Below are 24871 nucleotides of genomic sequence, written 5' to 3'. Positions count from 1 at the left end.
TGAGGCCAGTGAATGGTTGCAGCAGTGCACATAACTATGTCAAGTAAGATATAGGCCAATGAATTGAATTAAGCATGAATCACTCCACCCCATTGAACAGATATATTTCTAAAGTGCTTTCCTGCCCAAATTTCAAATAGAGCATATAGATGGATAAATCTCTTTAAAGGGATACTTTTATCATTTAGGGGTATTTTTAAAAACTATATCGAAAATAATCTTTTAAAGAGTTGTTTTTAGAATTTTTGTCTATTTTTCTTTTTTTCTTTTGGCAGTACTATACCATTGAAAATAAAATACAAAATATTGTCCTGTAAGCACAAATGATAAGACCTCCTAAAAATATAATACATTTTTAGTTTGCTGCTGTTGTGGGGTTAATCTGCATGATAATAGTTGAATGTGTGAAATTTAGATGACAATATGACAACTCTATTGTTCTCTTGATAGGCAAAGATAAAGGTGCCCACAGATGAGCACTGCATTGATTAGTGTTGTGTAGGAACAAGGGTGGTACTGTTTCTTGACAAATGCAGACTTTTTTCTAGTCTCTAAAACCCCATCTAAGGTGTAATAATTTTAATTTCTTGCTTTCTTCATCACTCACCAACTTTAAACCGTTCTGATAAATTCAAAGTTAATATATGCTAATAACAAGTAAAATATAACAAATAACTGATTTTATTATATTTAACTAATTTATTCATAGTTTCATGAAGGCACTCAAATACAGCATATTTGTGAGAAAATATATAAAACAGACAATAAATAGTTTAAAAGAACCTGCTTAAAGTTTTCAGTAAAATAAAGCTTTAGTGCATTACACTGCAATTCATCTCAAAGAATCGGGCTATTGCGTGACATCTTGAAGTTGTGGGTGAGTATATAAGCCTATAAGTCTACTATAAACATGAACATTTATATTTTCTGAAAACAAACATTCATGTCAAGATAAACATCTGATTCTATTCAATACACTATGTGGCATTTACACATGAAAATGCATTACTGTACAATAAAAATGCTTTAATGCTTGCAATTTAACCATACAATGAATTTAATGTATACAATGAAAAAGGATTTATATGCAAACAAAATGAACAAGCACACACAAAAAAAAAAAAATAAAAAAAAAAAAAAAAATATATATATATATATATATATATATATATATATACACACACACACACACACACACACATACACACACACTACGTGTTCTAGAAAGTACCTAATTTACAGACTACTCAATGCTTTACACTTTGAGTTAAAATAATTGTATATGTAATTGTGTTGCCTTGTTGGGAAACTCTTCTGGGCTGTCCACACAGAGGTCCTGTCCATAAGATGGTCTATGATAAAAGGGTCATATAAGCAGACATCTCACTCGTCCTCCTCCAGTCACACAAATTGCACCTACCCTAAACTCACAGCAGCGCAAGTGCAGATGGCAGGTGTAATGCATTTGAATGGAGGAGGCTGAGTGTTGTGTTGAGTTATGTTACATGGTCACTTGACCCTCAAGAGCTGCCATTTTATGGATAGGACATCCATATGGACAACATAAAAGATTTGGCCAGCAAGTGGGCACAACTTATATGAAATATAGAAAATGGTGCCAAATATCAACAAAGGCTATATTAGTAAGTGTCATGTAGTCATCTTAGTCATCTTACAAATATATTGGTCATCAGTAACCAAAAAGTGGCCAACCCCTTTAAGAATATTTGCTGTATTACTGTAATGTGTTTTTGTTGCTTTAACATGTTAAGCCGGTCAAAATAACAGTGGCTAACTATATATATATATATATATATATATATATATATGTGAAATGTATATTATGGTGTTAAATAGTCTGTAGTCATTGTAAAATAGCACACTGTAGTATCACAGACCATGGTGGTAAAAGACAGATTCAGCTCTCATTTATCTGTACCGGAAGATCCATTTGAAGGGCAGTGTATACTTATGTGCACAATTCCTATATTCTGTCATATCATAGTTAAGGGTACTTTCACACTAGCGTTTTTTCTTTTCCGGCATAGAGTTCCGTCCTAGGGGCTCTATACTGGAAAATAACTGATCAGTTTTATCCCCATACATTCTGAATGGAAAGCAATCCGTTCAGGATGCATCGTCAGTTAAGTCTTTTTGACTGATCAGGATGGAGATAATACCGCAGCATGCTATGGTTTTATCTCTGGCCCAAAAAACTGAACACTTGCCTGAATGCCGGCATTTTTTTCCGTAGGAATGTATTAGTGCTGGATCCGGCATTCAAAATACCGGAATGCCGGATCCGTCCTTCTGGTCTGCGCATGGGCAGACCTTTAAAAATGTGAAAAAAATTGAAACGTATCCGTTTGGCAGTATGACAAATGGACAGACGGATCCGTTCTTACAATGCATTTTTGAGACAGACCCGCATCCGGATCCGTCTACAAATCCTGTCCAGTTACATGCATATTGCCTGATCCCGCAGGCAGTTCCGGCGACGGAACTGCTTGCCGGATCACTCTGCCGCAAGTGTGAAAGTAGCCTAAGACAGTGTCAGAATACAGTGTTAGCAGGGTCTGGGTATTGAAGCACCCTTTAATCTCCAGAACAAAATGTCAATGGTACTCTTTTGAGTGACATGCCACTTGAACTCTCTTAGGCTGCTTTCACACTTGCGTTCAGAACGGATCCGTCTGCATTATATTGTAAAAAAAATTCTAAGTGTGAAAGTAGCCTCAGAAGGATCCATCCAGACTTTACATTGAAAGTCAATGGGGGACGGATCCGTTTGAAAATTGAGCCATAGTGTGTCATATTCAAACGGATCCGTCCCCATTGACTTACATTGTAAGTCTGGACGGATCCGTTTGCCTCCGCACAGCCAGGCGGACACCCGAACGCTGCAAGCAGTGTTCGGGTGTCCGCCTGCTGAGCGGAGCGGAGGACAAACGGTGCCAGACTGATGCATTCTGAGCGGATCCGCATCCACTCAGAATGCATTAGGGCTGGACGGAAGCGTTCGGGGCCGCTTGTGAGAGCCTTTGAACGGAACTCACAAGCGGAGCCCTGAACGCTAGTGTGAAAGTAGCCTTAGGCTCCACTCTTCTTTCCTATGAGTGTCTCTGTTGGTAAGAAATTACTATCTATGATGCAATGTAAGAACTTTGCTTTTGATTGCACGTTTCCCTGACGTGTATCACAACATGTTAGCATGTATACAGTACAACCCTGCAAATTACTATACTAAACTTGGGGTGGGGTAGGGTGAAATCATATTTTTCATCTCTGACAGAAATAAGAGCTGAAAGTGCCCTTTACTGAAAGGTCATTGGCAAGGCTGTACATTACTTGAAACACCCCTTTTAGACAGTTATTAGAGTCCGAAGTTACAAGGTGATATACTATTCTGCCCCTTGTCCTTACAATAACCTTTTCTTTTATATGGCAATAAGCCTGCAATTTCAACTGCCGTGTACTCAGTAAAGGATATTAAGATATTGGGAAGTGGAATGAAAGTTAATCATGGTTTTGAAAGGGCTTTTTAAATTATATTTTGTCCTTTATAAAGTATAAATAACATTTTATGCACATTAAATCAACCATATATTTACAAAGCTTTCTAGCATACAATATTTAATTAAAACTCAATTACATCTCCAGAAATCCATTCATCCCTGAGTTTCTACAGAAATATCCGTTACTTTAAGACAATTCAGTAAGGCACTTCATATTACCATAGCAGTTACGCTCAAGTTCTCGATTCAGTGTCTAATGTTCTATATTGTAAAGCTCACGCCTGTTGCTCCAGAACTTCAAGGTAGTCAGGTTCTGAATGGAGATTAGCTTTGAGCTCAAAATATTCATTTTTGGTTTGCTCTACCAGTACTTTCCTTGGCCTTGTGTACATAAGTGCTTCCATCAATTTTACCTCTTCACGAGTTCCAGGGTAACGAGTCTCTAAATCTGGTTGCAAATGAGCAATATTTTTTCTAAGATAATCAGCAATGCCAAGCTGTTGCATTTGTTTCTCTTTTTCAATGAGATTTCTGTAAAGATAACTTGCATCCTGAAAAGACAGAAACTCTGCTGATGGATCATTGAACTTTATATTTGAAGTGTCTTGCAGTGAATTACTATCATTTTCTATTAGGTTACTAGCTATTTTCTTTGGGTCACTGAGCCCGTTTTCATCCTCCTGACTTTGCTCTACATGTTTTGGTGTAAATGGTGGGGTCTGATATACTTGAACTACTGGATTTGCTATCCTTTGCTCACACAGAACTGAACCTGGCCTTTCTGTCATATGATGTGTTGTCTTATGGCCATACATACTGTACCGAATATGAACAGGGCTACTTTCTCTGATTTGTTCATTTTCTTCTTTCTTTTTGTATCGTCGTTTCCTGTGCAAGACCAGAACTATTATCCCAGCAGAACATAGCACAGCAGTGATTAAGATAATTAGAAGTCCAAGTATTAAAACCGACAGTGGCATGTAATCAGAAAGTGATTTTAATATGCTATCAACTTTACTAGCACTTGTTGATGTTGGTATAAGACTATTCAAACTTAATTGTGTTGGCAGTGCTTGATTATTTTTTAATTCCGGACAAAGGTCTTCTTTATCAAGGGTTTTCAGGTCCATATTTGCTAGTTCTTTAGGAGAGTGACAAAAAACATCACTTATAATAGCCATTTTATATATTTGTATCCATTTCTGAAGACCAGTTAAATTACACGTACAGTCCCAAGGATTTTCTTGTAAATCAATTTGAGTCAACAAAGCCAGCTCCTCCAAAACTGTTCTTAAAGGAATGTTTACAAATTGGTTAGACTTTAGATTGAGTTTTGATAATGGAACTCCAGAAAATATATATTCTGGTAATGTTTTTAGAAGGTTGTTATTTAAATAAAGCACCTTCAGTTTTGGCATTACAGAAAAAGTTCCAGATGAGATTTCACTGATAGCATTATACTCAAGATACAAGTATTCAATGCTCAACAAGCCAATGAATATGCCAGAGTTCAAACTTCTCAGATGATTTCCATTTAAATATAATTTCTGTAACTTGGTCAAATTTTGGAACGACTGTTCTTGAATCAATTCAATCAGATTATTACCTAAGTGAAGCATCTCTAAGGTGCCATATTCTGTAAAATCTGATTTATAAATCCTGTGGATAATGTTTCCAGCCAAAATTAGCTTCCTTGGATTTAGCGGTAGAGATTCCAGGTCGGATATACTTTCAATATTTCGCTCTTGACAGTGTATCAAATTCCCAGATACACTGTAACTAGAACAGTGGCATGGGATTGGGCAATATATACCTGGAGGAATGGTTGTTGCTTTTGTGAGAACAAATGTTTCCTTTGTTGGATTTCTGGGAAGTGAAGTTATCTTAGTTGGCAATCGCCCATCATTTATTGATGCTGTACCTAACAAAGACAATGGTACTGAAGGTTCTTCTAGATCACTACTAGGAGTTGTGATACAGAACATTTCTTTCTTTAATTTTCGAAGAATACTTCCTTTCAGATCAGGAGGGTTAAAGCAGACCACATCACCTATTGTAGATTGTCTAGGCATATTTTCAAGCCATATTTTTAGTTGTAATAAGTCACAGTTGCAAACCCATCTATTATCGTCTAACTGAAGCTCAATAATTCTTCCAATGTGCTCTAAAAGTCCAACGTAAGGAAGATTTTGCAACTGGTTTCCTCGTAGGTCCAAGTGTGTCAAGGGCACAAAACGAAAAATATTTGCAGGTAAGAAATGAATAGCATTGTCATTGAGGATAAGAACTTTTAACCTGTTAAGTTTGCTAAATGTATTTGCTTCAATTGTGGTGATAAAATTGTTGTCTGCTTGAAGAAATTCCAAGTTTTCTAGTCCTGAAAAAGTGTTTTCTCGTAATATTTCCAGTGAGTTGTGATTAATATGCAGTTTCTTAAGCATATGAAGGTCATTGAAAGCCCCGGGTTCAATCTCCACAATATTATTAAAGCCAAGGTGTAATGATATTAAGTGACTAAAATCTGAAAACTCATTGATGTGTAGTTTATACAGACCATTGTTCAAAAGATTTATTTCTAAGTATTGAGATGGAGGTGCTTCTATTTCTGACAATGTTGTGATATCCTTTTCTTCACAATTCATTAATAAAGACCCATCTTTTTCTTCGCATAAACACACATCTTTACATGATCCCAACAATAATGATTCAGATGCTGAGTTTACTGATGATGCAATAAGAAGACAGTATATTAAGAAGAAAACAGAAATGCTCATTGTGTCCAAGACGAGCATCCTCCTAAGGAAAAAAAGAAGAAAAATGAATTATGATTATAGAAATGGTTATTTTATATAATGACCCTGTTTCCTTAGCTTTTATTTCTTATACTGCTTTGGAAACTTGAAAGGGGTTATGTCACTCTAGCAAGTGGCATTTATTATGTAGAGTAAGTTAATACAAGGCACTTAATGTATTTTTATTATCAATATTGCTTCTTTCGCTGGCTGGATTAATTTTTCCATCACATTGTACACTGCTCGTTTCCATGGTTACTATCACCCTGCAATCCAGCAGCGGTGGCTATGCTTTCACACTATTGGAAAAAGTTCCGCTCTCTCTGTTGGCCGAGACTGCGGGAGTGTACATAAGTTGGTGCTTTTTCCTATGGCGTGCAAGCGCGGCCTTTGCTGATCAATTGCAGGGTGGTCATAACCATGGAAACAAGCAGTTTATAATGTGATGGAAAAATGAATCCAGCCAGCAAAGGAGGAAACATGGATAATTGCAGTGCATTCGTAAGTGGCTTATATTAACTTTTTCTACATAATGAATGCCATTTGCTGAAGTGACACAACCCCTTTAAAGCTGACCTGTGTTTCGTTTTTGTAGGCAAGTAGGCCACATTTTCTGTTAGACAGTTTTGATAACAAACGTCTTAAAGGGGTTGTCCAAGTTCTTTTTTTTAATTCTTTGCATGTTTCTAACTAATCAAATGTAACATCTTTACCGTGCACTTACTGCATCTGTAGTTGCTCCTTTCTCAGATTTCACTGAGGGTCATATGACCTGTGATGTCAGCCTCTCTCCCTGCTCTGATGATGTTTTGTGCACAAGCCCAAGAGAGCAGCTATGTGTCTGTACTTGAGAGGTCACTTTGCTGTCCATGCCCCCTGCACTGCGCTGCTGCTGCTTATTGCTCTCTACCTGCATTCTTGAGCTAAAACATTTACCTCTTCAGTTGCACAGACTCAGGGCTGAAGGCTTTACTGAGTAGCTGCAGGCAGTGAGGAGAAAAATACTGGGCACAGAAGCTGACAAAGAAGTTTTGCAGAGCATTGCACAAGAACAGGTAGGGAGAAGATCCTGTGTGTATCAGCAGTGTCATTGTACAGCTGGGACCTGTAGTCCTATGAATACAACATGCTGCTGAGTCTCCCATCAGTCAAACATGTCACTTAGGGTAAAATTATTCACTCCTTTTCCAGAGCAGGGAGAGGGGCTGAGATTGTTGTTATTACATTTGAACAAAGGACCAGAAGAGAACCAGGGAAATGAGGAAATAGATTATTTATTTATTATTACCTAAAACTTGATTAGCTTATATATTGCTGCCCATCATATTTATAGTGCTATATATATTTTTTTTTCTCATAACTTGGACAACCCCTTTAAATTGTACATAGTAAAATGTTAGGAACTGCAAGTTGTCAATTGTCAATGTTGTTATCTAACCTACTCCTACTGTCAGTTCAGTCGTTATTTACAAGACTATTATGACAGGTACATTCTAAATATTTTAGTAATTTATATAGAGTGTTGGATTAACAAGCATTACATTTAACCTACTGTTTGAATATGCAGGCCTTGACAGATGTACCCTAAAGGTTAAATAGCACAGGCCAGGTGTGTAAATAAAGCGCTGTTCTATCCTGATAGAAGTTATTAACCCCAGAATTATCTTCCTTGAGTGCTGAGAAAGTTAGTTAGTAGCTTCAGAATAACAATTACAGTGTTACACATTTATGGGGCCAAAATTTATACCACATTTTGGTATTCTGTGGAAATTCAGTAAGAGAGTCTGTAAGTAGTAATGTACTACAGGTATTGTGGTCAATAAGATTAGTGTACTGTGGCCAGAATTGTGGTTGGTTATATTCTGTGGACACTAGCTGGAGCAATACAGTTAGATATGCATAGAAAATTGTGGTTACAAATGTTATTAGAGCAATGTACTGAGAACACTGTGGCTTGAGACGCTTTGTCTAAGAAATAAGTATTAAGATATGCATAAATACAAATATAAGAGAGGAGGCAGCATTAGTTACTAAAAGAAACAGAATAATATGATTTTATCTGAGCAATCTTATTCATAATTATTACTGATTCTAAGCTTGGGGCTTCTTGATTCAAATTCCCTTGATCAAAAACCATTTAACTAAGAAACATTAAGTCTGCAGGAATATAAATCAAACATACAATCACATTAGTTTGATATGCAAGATAGGGGCTGTTCAGTAATCTCTATATCTCAAACAATGGTCCACATTTACTATTGTGGCTGCACCTGATTTCTGGTATAATTGCACTAAATTTTGGAGCAATTTGATGCATCTCATTTTGAAAATATTTATATAATCAGGGAAGCCAGAAAAAAATTATACACTTCATCTTGCTCACCGAGAGGACATGGCTTAGTGGGAAATGTGTGTAACTGGAAACAGGCAACAACTATGATTTTGTCACTTAGTAAGCCAACCAGAAGGCAGCATGAATAGAGACAAAAATGTGCAATCATGTGCCAAATTCACCATCTGGCCTCAGACTGTGATATATTTGGCACTCCTTAAAAACAGGCAGTTATTGTGGCTTAGGCAGGGTACTCAGTCTCCTTAAATAGGTCAGTCCTATATGGAGATTTACCAGAAGCACTATATGGTTATTGGCAATATTCCATGGAAAATAAATATGCAAAGAGGTATCGCCTAAGGAAGAGAACCATCTCGCCAGCTCCACCTCATGGAAGTGGCTAAGTACCCTTCATTCAAGGTATCACACTGGCCAGCCAGAATCCTTCTCCATACAAACAAAAAGCATGTACCCTGAAATAACTGTCTACAGATGGCTATCTGGCTTGGCTATATTCCGTGTCAAATCCCAAGGCTTGTTGGAAAGTCAGATTTTGACTCATAGAGAGCAGCTACCAAGAGTTGGTGCTAGTGAGATGGTTCTCTTTCTTGGGATATACCTCTTTGTATATTTGTTTTCAATGGATCATTGCCAATATGTCTCCATACCATGGAGTTAGTATTTCCAGTAAGGCTCCATAAAAGACTGGTCTCTTTAAGGAGATTCAGCAACCTGCTTAGGCTGCAATCAAAGCATTGCACCCAGCCCGTGCAAGTACTATGGAATAGCTGTCTACAGATCAAGAGCTGGCTTGACTATATTCACTTGTCAAATCTCAAGGCTTGTTGAAAAGTCAGATTTTAACTTATAGGGAACCACTTCTAGGAACTGGTGCAAGATAGTTCTCTCTTTTGGGGGAGGACTATGAATACATACAATTATTGGTAATGAACCATTTCTTTTTGATAATTGTCTGTTTGTCAAATGAGGTAAAAGCTACATTTACATGCACCAATCACCTCTGCTGCGGTACACTAAACTAGTGAGACTTCCATGGAATCAATGGAACCAATGTTCTATTATAAAGTAAAAGCCTGTGCAGTACGAGTCAATGAGATATACAGGAGGCTGACATTTTCGTAAAACTCAAAATGCATGAGAAACATAGTATCACCCTCAGCTTATTAGTAAACATATTTTTCCATCAAAAGATAAAGGACGAACAAATTCAACTTTGGCAGCCGATATATTCGATGAATAGTACTTAAACTGGGCAGTGCTGCATGGTCCAGCAGATTAGTAGTGAACAATTATGTAGACACAGAATTCAAATGCGTTATGGGTGGGGGCTCAAAAGATAATGTAAAGGTGTGCCGAGAATTTTGCTTTAATCATTTTAGACACTCAAAAATGTACAGATTAATCTGAGACTGGTAACTGTTAAAAGTAACAATAGGTAGAAAAAGAAGGCTTTAGATTAGGGATGCTCCACCTGCGACCTTCCAGCTGTTACAAAGCTACAACTCCCAGCATGCTGTAATAGCTATAGTTTGTCCAAGCATGATGGGGCTTGTAGTTTTGCAACAGTTGGTGGGGCACAGGTGGGGCATTCCTGCTTTAGATAAAATTCAAAAGAAGACAAAACAGGGAGACTAGGATTATAGATCACTGAACCCAACACTGTAGTCTGCTGCCCTTCGTGATGCTTTGCTGTTTTATGGTTGTTGCTTATGTCATTGATTGATTCTACTTGTATTTATATGGTCACACCTTGACATAGCATCACTTTTTCTTACAGTAGTTATAGATTATGTGGCACAGTTGGTTTTATGTAATTCACAGAGTATTCTGTAGTTACTGTGTTACTTATGTTATCAAAATAGTCAATTTTTGCTATTTGTATTAGAGATAAATTAATTTCTTTAAAGTAATTTTGTGTTTCTAGTCTCCTAGGGAAAAATAGGAGAGTCCTAGAAGATGAGAACAAGAGAGAGAGAAGGAAAGCTATTTTGCATACCTTTGGGTTTCTGGGAAATAAATTCAAACTAGCTGTCATTCCATAAAAGAAAATAACACTATGCATATCTGATGCCAGCAGATGTAAGATACTAACATTTACATATATGTTTCCCAGAACGACTGAGCAGGACTACAATATTCCTCATACATATTTGGTCTCCCTAATAAGAATAAGCATCTCCAAGAGTTCCCCCCCTAGATCATTCAGCTAACAATGTTATTTTTTTTTTTCTTGAGACATCCAGTACTTTTGTTCCGTTTGAAGGAGAACTAGATTGCATGACCCATTCAGAAAGTATAATACTGGGCACACTGTACTTTTGTCCTTTTGGAAAAAGAACCGTCTTGCATGTCTCATTTCTACTGGAGTATTTCACATAGGTCTGACTGTGTGATTCATCCTAAATAAATTGCAAGAAAATTGGAATTAACTGCATATTGGTATAATTTATTTGCTCATCAGTAGTTTGTATGTTTTTGTTATGCACAGTTGCTGGTCATAAGTTATGTACTGAACATCAATGCTCATACTTGTTTTGTTGAGTTAACAAAGCTTTTGTAGTCTTGTACATTACACTAGGCATGGTTAGCAAAGAGTTTTCTGGATTCTGCACCATAAAATTTGTCCAATGACACATCGTACCAAAAACGAATATATCTAATTTCTTGGCACAGTTTTCACACATACTGATGGAAACCACTGTGGACGTCCACTCACAGGTTAGCCCATTGATTGGGGCTAAAACCATGGGTAAATCCAATAAAAATGCAAAAAAAGATAGAAACCTGATGGGCTTGTGAATATATACTTGAAGGGACATAAGAAATGGAATTATCTACAGGAAGTGCTAGAAAATACACAAGCACTGCTGCAGTAAGCCCCAGTGGTCCAGGCCGATCATTTGTTATTTTCCTGGAGCAATGATGTGCTGTATATGCAGGCGACCACTTCAGCCAACCTCTTGCCTCAATGGTCGCATGCTGTACACACTAGGATGAGGCTAGTGATTGGCTGCAGTAATCACATGGATGTACTGTATGGCATGCCATTGTTACAGAAAAATAAAGAATGACCCTTGGGGACCACCTGAGCATCAAAGCTGGATTGGCTGTGGATTTCACAGGTGAGAAATGTGTTAACAACAACAATAATAATAATAATTATTACTATTATATAACGTTTCCTTTAGGTTTAATTTATTAAAATCTCTGACAAAACGTAATGTCTATATTTGTGCCCTACCATTTTGGCTTATTTTTTACTATCCATGATAGAAATACAGTTTACTAATGATTATCAGAAAGATAATTATTGTTAAATATACTGTATAGCTATTGGTGAATATACCTGCCTATCTACCAATCCCAAGGGCAGGGGTGCCCAGTCTTCAATTACTGCAAGGGGGTGACTAGGCATGTGCAGTCACTGTACATTGTAGTCCTTCAAACCTCTGACACCAGAATTCTGTGATTTAATTTAGTGAATTTTAACTTAACATTTAGGGTAAAAAAAAAAAAAAAAAAAGAATAGACTGATATAACAGCAGAGGGCTAACAATGCATCTATACAGAACCTGTGTAGATTATATCTATTAAATAAAAAAATAAAAATTGTCATCATTATCACACAGACAGAGCATAATGTGCAATAAGTTATTTGTGAATCAACCAATAAGAACCAAACTCTAGCAAAGGACTCCAGAAAAAGCTCTAAATGGCTTTGTTTTCTGCTCTTACTACAGGCTCAGCCATTGGCTACAGCCAGTCACATGTCACATATAATTGGGCATGTTTTATCTCAGATTTCTGAGTCTACACTAAGATGTTTACTGATATTCAGGACACATAACATATAGGGGAATATTTATCAAGACTGGCGCTTTGTGTGCCACTATTGATACCCCCTGTGTTGATGGAGGATGTGCCTAATATTTGAAGAGGTGCAGGCCTTATTATAGATGAGGTGCATCCTCCGGCCTGCCATAGATTTCTGTTAGTTGCACCAGATAACTGGTAAAAATGAAGATACATTTATTGCGTCCTCTGTCTATACACCCACCCTTCCTTAGTCACGTTCTTTTTCGGAAAACTGATGAAAGCAACATAAAAATGCCACTTGCTACAATGTTTTGTTGCATTGGTGTCTAAAAAGTCACAAACATGAGGTGTGGCATTTTTTTAATTTTTATTTTTTTTACACCTGAAATCAGGTGCATGGAGATAATAAATATATATACAAAAAAAAGTTTTATTCACACTAGCGGTGTGATGCAGTTTATAACAGAAGGCATTCAGGCAGATCCTTATTCTAGTGGATCCCAACTGACAATAATGAACCCAATTGAGTGTAATGGCATACAAAATACCACAAAGAGTGGGAACATAGGGCCACATTTATTAAGACCAGCGTTTTAGAAGCCAATCTTAATAAAGGCCCATTGCCGGTGGGGGTTCTGCCGAAGTTATCAAGAGGTGCAGGCACCAGTTCTCAATGTAAGACAACTTCCTAGCTGTCTGACATTTAGACCATTTTCTAAGCGTACAAAATGGTGAATGAGACGGGCCTGTCCCCTTCCCCATCCACACCACGCCCACAATTTTAGACCTGGCGTAAACGGGCAGAAGTCGCCTGAACTACGCCTAATTTAGGTGTATTTCAGATACAGTAAATGACCCCCATAGTCTAATGCCGTTATGCAATAAGAAATACTAAAAGGCTTGCTCCTAAATGGTGACAAGTTCTCATGAAATATTTACATAAACCTATCTCCTGATCCTGCGGCCATGTGCCCCAAAAATGCTTATATGGATGCCTGATTATGGGAAGAAAATCTCATTTTTATATATACAAAATACTGTATAGGCATGACTTATTTAAAGCTTTCTCTAACGACAGGAATACATTTAATGAGACTTGTTTTATCACTGACAGCAAAGACTTTCCAGGCGCTATATTATGCTTCTATATAATACCATCTTATTCTTTCTAAATGAATACGTTTGGCCAGCCATCGAGTGACATCTGAAACAAAGATCACACACATTTCAATGCTCTCTATGTGATGCACTCCCGCTGATTCTTAGCTTGCAGCGGGAATGCTCACTTCTAAAAGTGACAGGAAAGAGGACAGAATTTATCATTAAAACATTGTTACAAAGCTCACAAAGGCAAAGCCTTTCCAGATATTGTTAGGAACATCTGTCATGCCCGCGCAAGAATTACCTTTAAATTAATTTTGGGAAATCTCAACATAGCATTTTTTCTACTAAAAGCAAATGAATTATTTGATCATGTCTAAAAACATGACATCAAGAACCAAATGAAAAAGCAGGATAATATGATACTCTATTGTAGGTCAGTACAAAGGACTGTATGAATGTCTGCTGCTGCTGGCAGGAGAAGAGAAAGAACATGACATTTTTGAAAACAGTGGAATATTCTCTTTCAGGCACAGACTGGGGCAGCTAAAGAATAAAAATACCTTTGAAATATATTTTTTTACCTTTTAGAAAAGCTAGGGCACAACATCTATTTCTGTTTTTGTTCATTTCAAGTATTAATTTAAGGTGAAATACTGCTTGATCATCTATGTGTTAGAAGTACAGAACTGCTATTCACAGGGTTGTCTCATGAAACAACCACTGCAGAGGAAATGATATGTCGACCAGTCTCATAAATGATTAACTATGTAATATACAGATAAATTGGGTCCACCATAAGGGAAGTAACTTGCCTAGGGGGGTAGCTAGGCAAAATAGGTGACCCAATGAGGCACATTTGCCAAATGGTTCAAGCCACAATGGTGGCATAACCTTTACAATTGATACTGTCCCTCATAGACTGTTCATAGGTAAAATAAGGACTATAGACTTGGAAAGTATAGTTTGTAATTGGACTGAAAACTGACTGAAGGACCGTGTCCAGAGAGGTGTGGTCAATGATTCCTATGAATGGTCCCCAGTTGTAAGTGGTGTACCTCAAGGTTCAGTGCTGGGTCCCCTATTATTTAATGTATTTATTAATGATATCGAGGATGAGATTAATAGCACCATTTCTATTTTTGCAGATGACACTAAGCTATGTAGAACTGTACGGTCTATGGAAGATGTCCATAAACTTCAAGCTGACCTGGACACTTTCAGAGATTGGGCATCAACTTGTCAAATGAGGTTTAATGTGGAGAAATGTGAAGTTATGCATCTTGTTAGTAATAATATTTGTGCATCATATGTCCTAGGGGATGTAACACTGGGGGATTCACTTATAGAGAAGGATTTGGGTATCCTTGTAGATCATAGATTAAATAACAGCATACAATGTCAATCAGCTGCTTCTAAGGCTAGAAATATATTTTAAAGTATTAAATGCAGGGGCAGACTGGCTATAAACCCTACATGAAAGGTTCCCAGTGGGCTGATGCTCAAAGGGCTACCTCATAACTGCAGCCTGGGTATTTATTGATCTCATGCTCTCAGTATTACATAATGCTAGGAGCATCAGGATCTGGCTGGTGGCAGTGAGCACCCTCCTGCAGGCAACTGTATTAGCATCCTCAGGATAGTGACACAGTTGCATACTGTGGCAGTAGTAGGCTGCACTGTGGAATTTGGTTCTGCTGGGGCAGTATACTTGTGCTGCACTACTGAGTTCCTGGCCCTGCCTAATCCTGTTGTTCCTGGCCACTTATGTTTTCCCTGCTTTCTGTTATTTTGGACTACTTACAACACAGGGCCACTTTAAGTTCCCAGCCCGCCTCTGATTAAAAGGAGGAATGGACTTGTGGGTATGGGACGTAATATGGAATATTCAGTTTAGTTCTGGGCAACAGTCCATAGAAAAGATGCCCTGGAGCTGGAAAAAGTATAAAGAAGAAAAACTGAACTGACAAAGGGGCATGGAGGGTCTTCGTTATTAGGAAAGATTAAAATAATTGCATTTATTTAGTCTTATGAAAAAGCATCTAAGGGGGATGGGGGACATGATTGATTAACCTATACAAATATATAAATGGGCCATACAAAAAATATGGTGAAAAACTGTTCCATGTAAAATGCTCTATAAATACAAGAGGGCACTGCCTCCAACTGGAGGAGAAAAAGTTTGGTCTCCAGAGGCGTCAAGGCTTCTTCACTGTAAAAACTGTGGAATAGATTCAGAACGTGGTCATAGCAGAAACAATGGACAGTTTTTTTTAAAACAAAAAGGCTTAAACTAATTCTTTAAATTAAATAGCATTAATGCTTATGGAAATATGTAGTCTGGGTCTCCCTACTCTTTTCTAAAATTCCAAGCCCCATCCATCCATTGATTGAACTTGATTGACTTATGGTATGTCCATTTTTCACCGTATTAAATATGTGACCATCATATTTGCAGCCTAGTTTGCGTCTTTTAATTCTCTTAGCACTTTTCAAAAGTGGTGAGACTAGTGGATGAGGCTTAGCAGTTGAGGCATGACTCCTCATAGTCTGTCAGATTTACAATATTGTATGACAGAAACTGGTGTAACTTATAGTTAAAAATCTATGCCATCTCATAGCTGGCATAGATTTGAATTTCTGGTGCATGAACTGCCAAATATGCCAAATTTCTTAAGATTCATGTTACTCTTAAAGGGTTTGTCCAGGTTCAGAGCTAAACCTGGGCATACCCCCATTTTCACCCCTCCGGTCCCCCTGATACGAGCATTGGAGCATTTCAGAGCAAGGCAAGGGCTGTTTGTTTATGTTTTTATCACTGCTAGGTGTAGGCTTCCACCTAGCAGTGTTGCCGGTGATATCACCAGATAGCCTGTTAAACAGCTAGGGCAGCGCTAAAGCCCACTCATTAGTGCCAGTGACGTCACCAGGCTCACTGCTAGGCGGAAGCCTCTGCCTAGCTTTCCCCATGGAGATCCTGGTACATCGCCAGATCTCCTGAAAAAGCTTTTGCCCTGCGTGATTCAGTGCAAGGTGAGCATCGGAGCATGACATGCTCATATCTGGGAGGGGGGGGTGAAGGAGGATAAAGTGTGGCGTATATAATGCCACTCCTAATATACCTTCCTCCATGAAAAATAAATAAATATCTCTATGGGGTGGAGCGGCAAAGACAAAGTGAAAATTTTCATGTAATCGTAGCGCTATTCAATTAGTGATAATACAGGAGATGAATAAACTCTTAACTTCTTAATTGAAGATCTGTGGAGTGCTTCATCAGTATACCCCAATGTATCTTCTTGTTACACCATAAAAGATTGGCGCCATGTTAATTGCTATCACTGGTAGTCTTGGAGCACTTTTTGAATAGAGCTACAATACATTGTCAGCTCATAGATTTCTCCCCCAATCCCCCCTTACACAATAATACTCATGTACATTGTGTGCTGAATGGGATGAGAAGACACCTTTAGTGGCATCTTATCTGCCTGAGAACAAAAGGATTGAACATATGGAAATCTAACTACCTGATTCTTTACTACAGATGTAGCCACGGTTATTTTGACACCAACTGCCCCAGTCTGGTAACTTAAATGCAATTTGCTGTAGTACTGTAACACACTTTTTTTTGAGTTAATGCATTAAGGTTGTTAAAATGGCGTGTAATTAAATTTCTGCTGTTGGTGGAAACTTACAAGGACCCAATAGACATTACATGGTCAGCCGGTTTCACCATTAATCAAATGTGTACGGCCAGATTTTTCTCTGTAGACTTCAAATATGTTGTAGTAATCTGCTACTGAAAAATTGTTGTGTCTGTAAATTGGCTATAAAAAGATTAAAATAGCAGCTGTTAAACCACCAAGTATAAAGTGTGTGTACATCATGAGGGTGTACAGTGTATTCGATTGATTTGATAGAGGCAATTTGTCTTTCTTTAGGTCAATGCGGGCAAGTTAAGCTTGATGGATAAATATATTGTTCTCCTTATGACATATTTGTCATACTGAAATGCTTCTTCTCATCTTTTAACAACTTGGAACAAAGGCAAAGGACAAACAACAATTTCTGAATTAAGCAACAATGATCTCTAACACCCATATCAAGGAGGATGCATTACCGTGTTAAGGCACAGCCCGACTGAACAGGCAATTATCAGGAATGATGAATTGGAAGCCAGCTTATTGCAGGCAGGTGGACCAAACACAATTTTGATCTTATAGTAAGTTTAGCATTAAGGCATTTCAGATTTATCCAAGTTTCCATTGTTTGCATATATCTGTGCTTAGATCAGAGCGCCACTGCATACACTACGTGTTTGCTTTTGCATTGCAGCAGTCGTAGCTTGCACCTGAACTTTATTTCATATTGTTTTGAGGTGCTGGTCTTTGTTTTTTGCATTATACATTTGGGGAGTGCCTGCCTGCCATTTGAACTCCTGCTAGTCTACCCAGGGTTTATAATCAGAGTACAGTATAGTTGCTGTTTGTTTGCTACCATTGTAGCATGCACTTGTACTTTATTTCATTTTGTTTGGAGCTGCTGGTCTAACTTCGCTTTTTTGCATTGAACAGGAAATTATTGGGAATTAACCAGTCATTCATAATAATTGCCTAATGTTTAATGGAGGCAAAATCTATATTTACATGCAATATTCATGTTCATTGCATGGGAACATGGCTACTGTGATTGCTCATCCCCATATACAGGTTGTTTCTGGGCAGCTGCGTTGCATGATTTTAAGTGCCACATAAACAATGCTTTCATCTGATAAATGAGTGTTCATCAGGTGAACAGTGGCACCTTTATACAGGGCAATAGCAAAGCTCCGCCCTAATAATTGCCTCAATCATCACCCTTTGGTAATTAGTTTTTGGTAACTAAACAGCATGCCTTTATTAAATGAATATCTCACCGTAACATGAAAGTTAAGGAAAGTACACACCCCAAAAATTAGATAAAAATCATCAACTATGATATTAAACTGAAATGGTAGTTGTGTTTGCCTAATATTAACAATACTAAAGGCAATGCAGCCAGTTATATGTTTAACCTTCTCCCGAGCGCCTTACACAGGGATGCGTCCTGCGGGCGGCCGGGTTATTCCTCCTTGACGTGTTGACGCGTCATCCCACGAGAGCCCAGATTTCACGTGAACGTGTGCGCATTCACAGCGACGCTCGGCTGACAAGTTAATCTACAGCCTGCCAGCAGCGATCATTCGCTGGCAGGCTGTAGATGTGATTTTTTTTTTTAACCCTAAAAAAGTATATTAGACGCTGTTTTGTTAACAGCGTCTAATATACCTGCTACCTGGTCCTCTGGTGGTCCCTTTTGCTTGGATCGACCACCAGAGGACACAGGCAGCTCTGTAAGTAGCACCAATCACCACACTACACTACACCCCCCTCGTCACTTATTAACCCCTTATTAACCCCTTAAGGACCAGGCTCATTTTCACCTTAAGGACCAGGCCATTTTTTGCAAATCTGACCAGTGTCACTTTAAGTGCTCATAACTTTAAAACGCTTCGACTTACCCAGGCCGTTCTGAGATTGTTTTTTCGTCACATATTGTACTTCATGACACTGCTAAAATTGGGTCAAAAAAGTTAATTTTTTTGCATAAAAAAATAAATTTTTTACCAAAAATTTTGAAAAATTAGCAAATTTCAAAGTTTCAGTTTCTCTACTTCTGTAATACATAGTAATACCCCCAAAAATTGTGATGACTTTACATTCCCCATATGTCTACTTCATGTTTGAATTGTTTTGGGAATGATATTTTATTTTTTGGGGATGTTACAATGCTTAGAAGTTTAGAAGCAAAATTTGAAATTTTTGAGAAATCTTCAAAATCCCACTTTTTATGGACCAGTTCAGGTTTGCAGTCATATTGTGAGGCTTAGATAATAGAAACCTCCCAAAAATGACCCCATTCTAGAAACTACACCCCTCAAGGTATTCAAAACTGTTTTTTCAAACTTTATTAACCCTTTAGGTCTTCCACAAGAGTTGATGGCAGATGGAGAAACAATTTAGAAATTTCTATTTTTTGGAAAATTTTCCAATATAATCAATTTTTTCCAGGAGTAAAACAAGGGTTAACTGCCAAACAACACTCAAAATGGGTTGCCCTGATTCTGTAGTTTGCAGAAACACCCCATATGTGGTCGTAAACTACTGTTTGGCCGAACGGTAGCACATAGAAGGAGGGGAACACCATATGGGTTTTGGAAGGCAGATTTTGCAGGACTGGTTTTGTTTATACCATGTCCCATTTGAAGCCCCCTGTTGCACCCCTAGAATAGAAATTTCAAAAAAGTGACTCCATCTAAGAAAGTACACCCCTCAAGGTATTCAAAACTGGGTTTACAAACTTTGTTAACCCTTTAGGTGTTCCACAAGAGTTAATGGCAGATGGAGAAACAATTTTGAAATTTCTATTTTTTGGAAAATTTTCCAATATAATCAATTTTTTCCAGGAGTAAAACAAGGGTTAACTGCCAAACAACACTCAAAATGGGTTGCCCTGATTCTGTAGTTTGCAAAAACACCCCATATGTGGTCGTAAACTACTGTTTGGCCGAACGGTAGCACATAGAAGGAGGGGAACACCATATGGGTTTTGGAAGGCAGATTTTGCAGGACTGGTTTTGTTTATACCATGTCCCATTTGAAGTCCCCTGTTGCACCCCTAGAATAGAAATTTCAAAAAAGTGACTCCATCTAAGAAAGTACACCCCTCAAGGTATTCAAAACTGGGTTTACAAACTTTGTTAACCCTTTAGGTGTTCCACAAGAGTTAATGGCAGATGGAGAAACAATTTTGAAATTTCTATTTTTTGGAAAATTTTCCAATATAATCAATTTTTTCCAGGAGTAAAACAAGGGTTAACTGCCAAACAACACTCAAAATGGGTTGCCCTGATTCTGTAGTTTGCAAAAACACCCCATATGTGGTCGTAAACTACTGTTTGGCCGAACGGTAGCACATAGAAGGAGGGGAACACCATATGGGTTTTGGAAGGCAGATTTTGCAGGACTGGTTTTGTTTATACCATGTCCCATTTGAAGCCCCCTGTTGCACCCCTAGAATAGAAATTTCAAAAAAGTGACTCCATCTAAGAAAGTACACCCCTCAAGGTATTCAAAACTGGGTTTACAAACTTTGTTAACCCTTTAGGTGTTCCACAAGAGTTAATGGCAGATGGAGAAACAATTTTGAAATTTCTATTTTTTGGAAAATTTTCCAATATAATCAATTTTTTCCAGGAGTAAAACAAGGGTTAACTGCCAAACAACACTCAAAATGGGTTGCCCTGATTCTGTAGTTTGCAAAAACACCCCATATGTGGTCGTAAACTACTGTTTGGCCGAACGGTAGCACATAGAAGGAGGGGAACACCATATGGGTTTTGGAAGGCAGATTTTGCAGGACTGGTTTTGTTTATACCATGTCCCATTTGAAGCCCCCTGTTGCACCCCTAGAATAGAAATTTCAAAAAAGTGACTCCATCTAAGAAAGTACACCCCTCAAGGTATTCAAAACTGGGTTTACAAACTTTGTTAACCCTTTAGGTGTTCCACAAGAGTTAATGGCAGATGGAGAAACAATTTTGAAATTTCTATTTTTTGGAAAATTTTCCAATATAATCAATTTTTTCCAGGAGTAAAACAAGGGTTAACTGTCAAACAACACTCAAAATGGGTTGCCCTGATTCTGTAGTTTGCAAAAACACCCCATATGTGGTCGTAAACTACTGTTTGGCTAAACGGCAGGACATAGAAGAAGGGGAACGCCATACGGTTTTTGGAAGGCAGATTTTGCTGGACTGGTTTATTTACACCATGTACCCTTTCAAGCCCCCTGATGCACCCCTAGAGTAGAAACTCCATAAAAGTGACCCCATCTAGGAAACTACGGGATAAGGTGGTTGTTGTTTTGGGACAATTTTTGGGGTAAATTAGATTTTTGGTTGCTCTATATTACTCTTTTTTGAGGCAATGTAACAAAAAATTTAATTCTAAAATTTTTTCTACATTCGCTATTTAGTTTTGTGGAACACCTAAAGGGTTAACATAGTTTGTAAAGTAATTTTTGAATACCTTGAGGGGTGTAGTTTCTTAGATGGGGTCACTTTTTTGGAGTTTCTAGTCTAGGCTACATCAGGGGGGGCTTCTAATGGGACATGGTGTAAAAAAAAAAAACTGTCCATCAAAATCTGCCTTCCAGAAACCGTATGGAGTTCCCTTCGTTCTATGCCCTGCCGTGCGGCTATATAGCCATTTACGACCACATATGGGGTGTTTCTGCAAACTACAGAATTGGGGCAATAAATGTTTAGTTTTGTTTGGCTGTTAACCCTTGCTTTATTACCGGCAAAATGGATTTAAATTTAAATTTTGCCCAAAAATAGGTGTTTTGGCACCGTTTTTATTTTATATTTTTAACACCGTTCATCCGAGGCGTTTGGTAAAAAGTTATTTTTATAGCGACGACTTTTACGCACGCGACGATGCCCAATATGTATGGCTCTCAGACTTTAGAGACACTAAGCAGGCATCCTAAAACTGCGGCCCTCCAGATGTTGTAAAACTACAATTCCCACCATGCCCTGATGATGGCTGTAGGTTGTCTGGGCATGCTGGGAGTTATAGTTTTACAACATCTGGAGGGCCGCAGTTTGAGGATGCCTGCACTAAAACTAATATTTTTTGGGGAAAGAAAAATTGTTTTCGTGTCTCCAAAGTCTGAGAGCCATAGTGTTTTATGTTCTCTAGTGAACTGTTGGGGATTATAAAAATTTAGTACTCCATGGAAGTGTGATACTCCCTGAAGCAATCGATAATGCAGAGGCCCGGATGATCGGGGCACGTGTCACATTGAGTTGTGGTGTCCTTCCGTATCCCCCTCTTGTGACACACTCTGCACTTTTTTTGGGTTCGTCCCTTCTTTCCAGTATGGGGGACCACACCTGGAAAGTGTTGGCCAGGGACGATCCGGGCGCCTCCAGTTCCCGAGGTACTCCGGCCTGCTCTTTCCCGGTCCGAAAAGATCAGGTCTTTGAGGACTGCCTCATAGAATTGGAGGAATGTCCCTGTGCTGCCAGCGCTTCGGGATAGTACAAAAGAGTTGTACATGGCAACCTGCACCATGTAGACCGCAACTTTTTTGTACCATGCCCGGGTTTTGCGCATGGCGTTATATGGCGTGAGGACTTGATCAGAGAGATCAACTCCTCCCATATACCGATTGTAGTCGACGATACAATCGGGCTTGAGGACCGTTGCCGCGGTACCTCGCACAGGGACTGGGGTGGTGCTGTTACCGTGGATTGTGGACAGCATAAGGACATCCCTCTTGTCCTTATACCTGACCAGCAACAGGTTTCCACTGGTAAGTGCACGGGTCTCACCCCTGGGGATAGGTACCTGGAGGGGGTAGGCAGGGAGGCCGCGTTGATTTTTCCGCACGGTCCCACAAGCGAACGTGGATCTGGCGGCAAGGGACCTGAACAAGGGAATGCTGGTATAAAAGTTGTCCACGTACAAGTGGTAACCCTTATCCAGCAGTGGGTACATAAGGTCCCACACGAGTTTCCCGGTAACACCCAGAGTGGGGGGACATTCTGGTGGTTGAATCCGGGAATCTCGCCCCTCGTACACACGAAATTTGTAAGTGTACCCTGAGGTACTCTCACAAATTTTGTATAGCTTCACGCCATACCTCGCCCGCTTTGTGGGAATGTATTGGCGGAAACTGAGTCTCCCCTTGAACGCAACGAGAGACTCATCAACCGCGACCTCCCTTCCAGGTACGTAGGCCTGCTGAAATGTGGCCCCAAAGTGATCGATGACCGGCCGTATCTTGTACAGCCGGTCATAGGCAGGATCACCTCGGGGGGGACATGCTGCATTATCGGAATAATGCAGACATTTCCGGATGGCCTCAAACCGGTGACGTGTCATGACCATACTGTACAGTGGGGTCTGGTATAGGACGTCCCCACTCCAGTATTGCCTGACACTGGGTTTTTGGACTAGACCCATATGCAGCACGAGGCCCCAAAATGTCCTCATCTCGGCTGCACTGACCGGCGTCCAGCCACCGGGTCTAGCCAAAACTGAGCCTGGGTTTTGAGCGACGAACTGTTGGGCGTACAGATTCGTCTGCTCCACCATCAAATTCACCAGCGGGTTACTGAAAAAAAAACTAAAAAAGTCTATTTCAGTAAACCCCACTGTGGGAATCTGGATTCCAGGATTGCCAGCGAAATCCGGAATCTCAGGCTCAAAGTCCACTGGGGGACACCAGCTAAGTTCATCGGCAGGGGGCTCCGGTGAACTTATTTGGTGGGCCGGGAAACCAGTACGAACCCCAGGGCGGCTCGTACTAGGGTGGGCCACAGGATCCCTAGCATGTGTGGCCCCTGGCTCCGCCTGGCGGCGTCTCCGCTGCCTTGGTGGCTCATCGTCATCCGATGATGATGAGGAGGATGCGGATGACAAAAGGAACGTGGGGTCATCCTCATCCTCACTGGGGCTCTCAGAGTCGGAGGCAATCTGGGCATATGCCTCCTCGGCTGAGAACACCCGGCGGGCCATGGGTGTGTGTGTGTGCGTGTGTATGTGCGTGCGTGTAAACCTTTATTCTATGTGCGTGTGTGTGGGGGCACGGGTGTTCACGTACTAAAAAGTCCAGGCAAAAAAAATGGGCAAGTGTTAGGAAAAAAAAAAAAAAAAAAAAGTTCAAACTTGCTGATCTGCGGTTCAACGCTGATCAGCGGTCGGTGGGGTGGTGGGGCGGGCGATGCGCTAACAGTGGACGGACGCTAAAAAGTGCCGGCCAGTCAGCGCACGCAGAAAAAAAAAAATGTGGTGGTGGGGGAAGGGTCTGGTGGTGGGGGGAGGGGGTTGGTGGGTGAAGGGGGGGGGCTGGTGGGTGGGGGGGGGCTGGTGGTGGGGGGGATGCGGGGGGGGGCAAGTGGCAGGGGGGGTCTGGGGTCTGAAAGTTGAAAAAAAAAAGTTTGGAATAAATGTGCTTTTTTTTTTTTTTTTTTTTCTAACTTTTCCCTTCTTTCCCTGCCTAACGGTGCCTCTCCCTCACTGACCCTAACCTACCTGGGTGGCGATGGGTGCAGGAGGGTGATGGATGCCGATTTAGGGGGACACAGGAGCTGGTGCTGGACGATGCTGCACGGTCAGGGTGCTGGACAGGAAGAGGAGGGGAGAGAGGAGCGCAGGAAGTTTGAATCTCGCGCCTCTCTCCCCTGCACCAATCAGCACCCTGGA

The 24871-nt window shown here is 39.7% G+C and overlaps 1 protein-coding gene across 3 annotated transcripts in view; it reads right to left on the bottom strand.

The window, feature by feature from the left end:
• Positions 1 to 2991: 2991 nt before the first annotated feature.
• SLITRK6 (SLIT and NTRK like family member 6) overlaps positions 2992 to 24871 on the bottom strand; it is a 62110-nt gene continuing 40230 nt past the window's right edge. For all 3 annotated transcript variants that reach the window (XM_044285463.1, XM_044285466.1, XM_044285464.1), the window contains one exon: positions 2992 to 6311. In XM_044285463.1, the coding sequence (XP_044141398.1) occupies positions 3791 to 6311 (2521 nt within the window). In that variant the 3' untranslated portion in view covers positions 2992 to 3790. The remainder of the gene's footprint in view (positions 6312 to 24871) is intronic.

Source organism: Bufo gargarizans, chromosome 3 (genome assembly GCF_014858855.1).
Source record: "Bufo gargarizans isolate SCDJY-AF-19 chromosome 3, ASM1485885v1, whole genome shotgun sequence".
In the NCBI taxonomy this organism is placed as follows: domain Eukaryota; kingdom Metazoa; phylum Chordata; class Amphibia; order Anura; family Bufonidae; genus Bufo; species Bufo gargarizans.
Note: the sequence above shows the minus strand (reverse complement) of the source record. Positions and strands in the feature narration are given on the sequence as shown.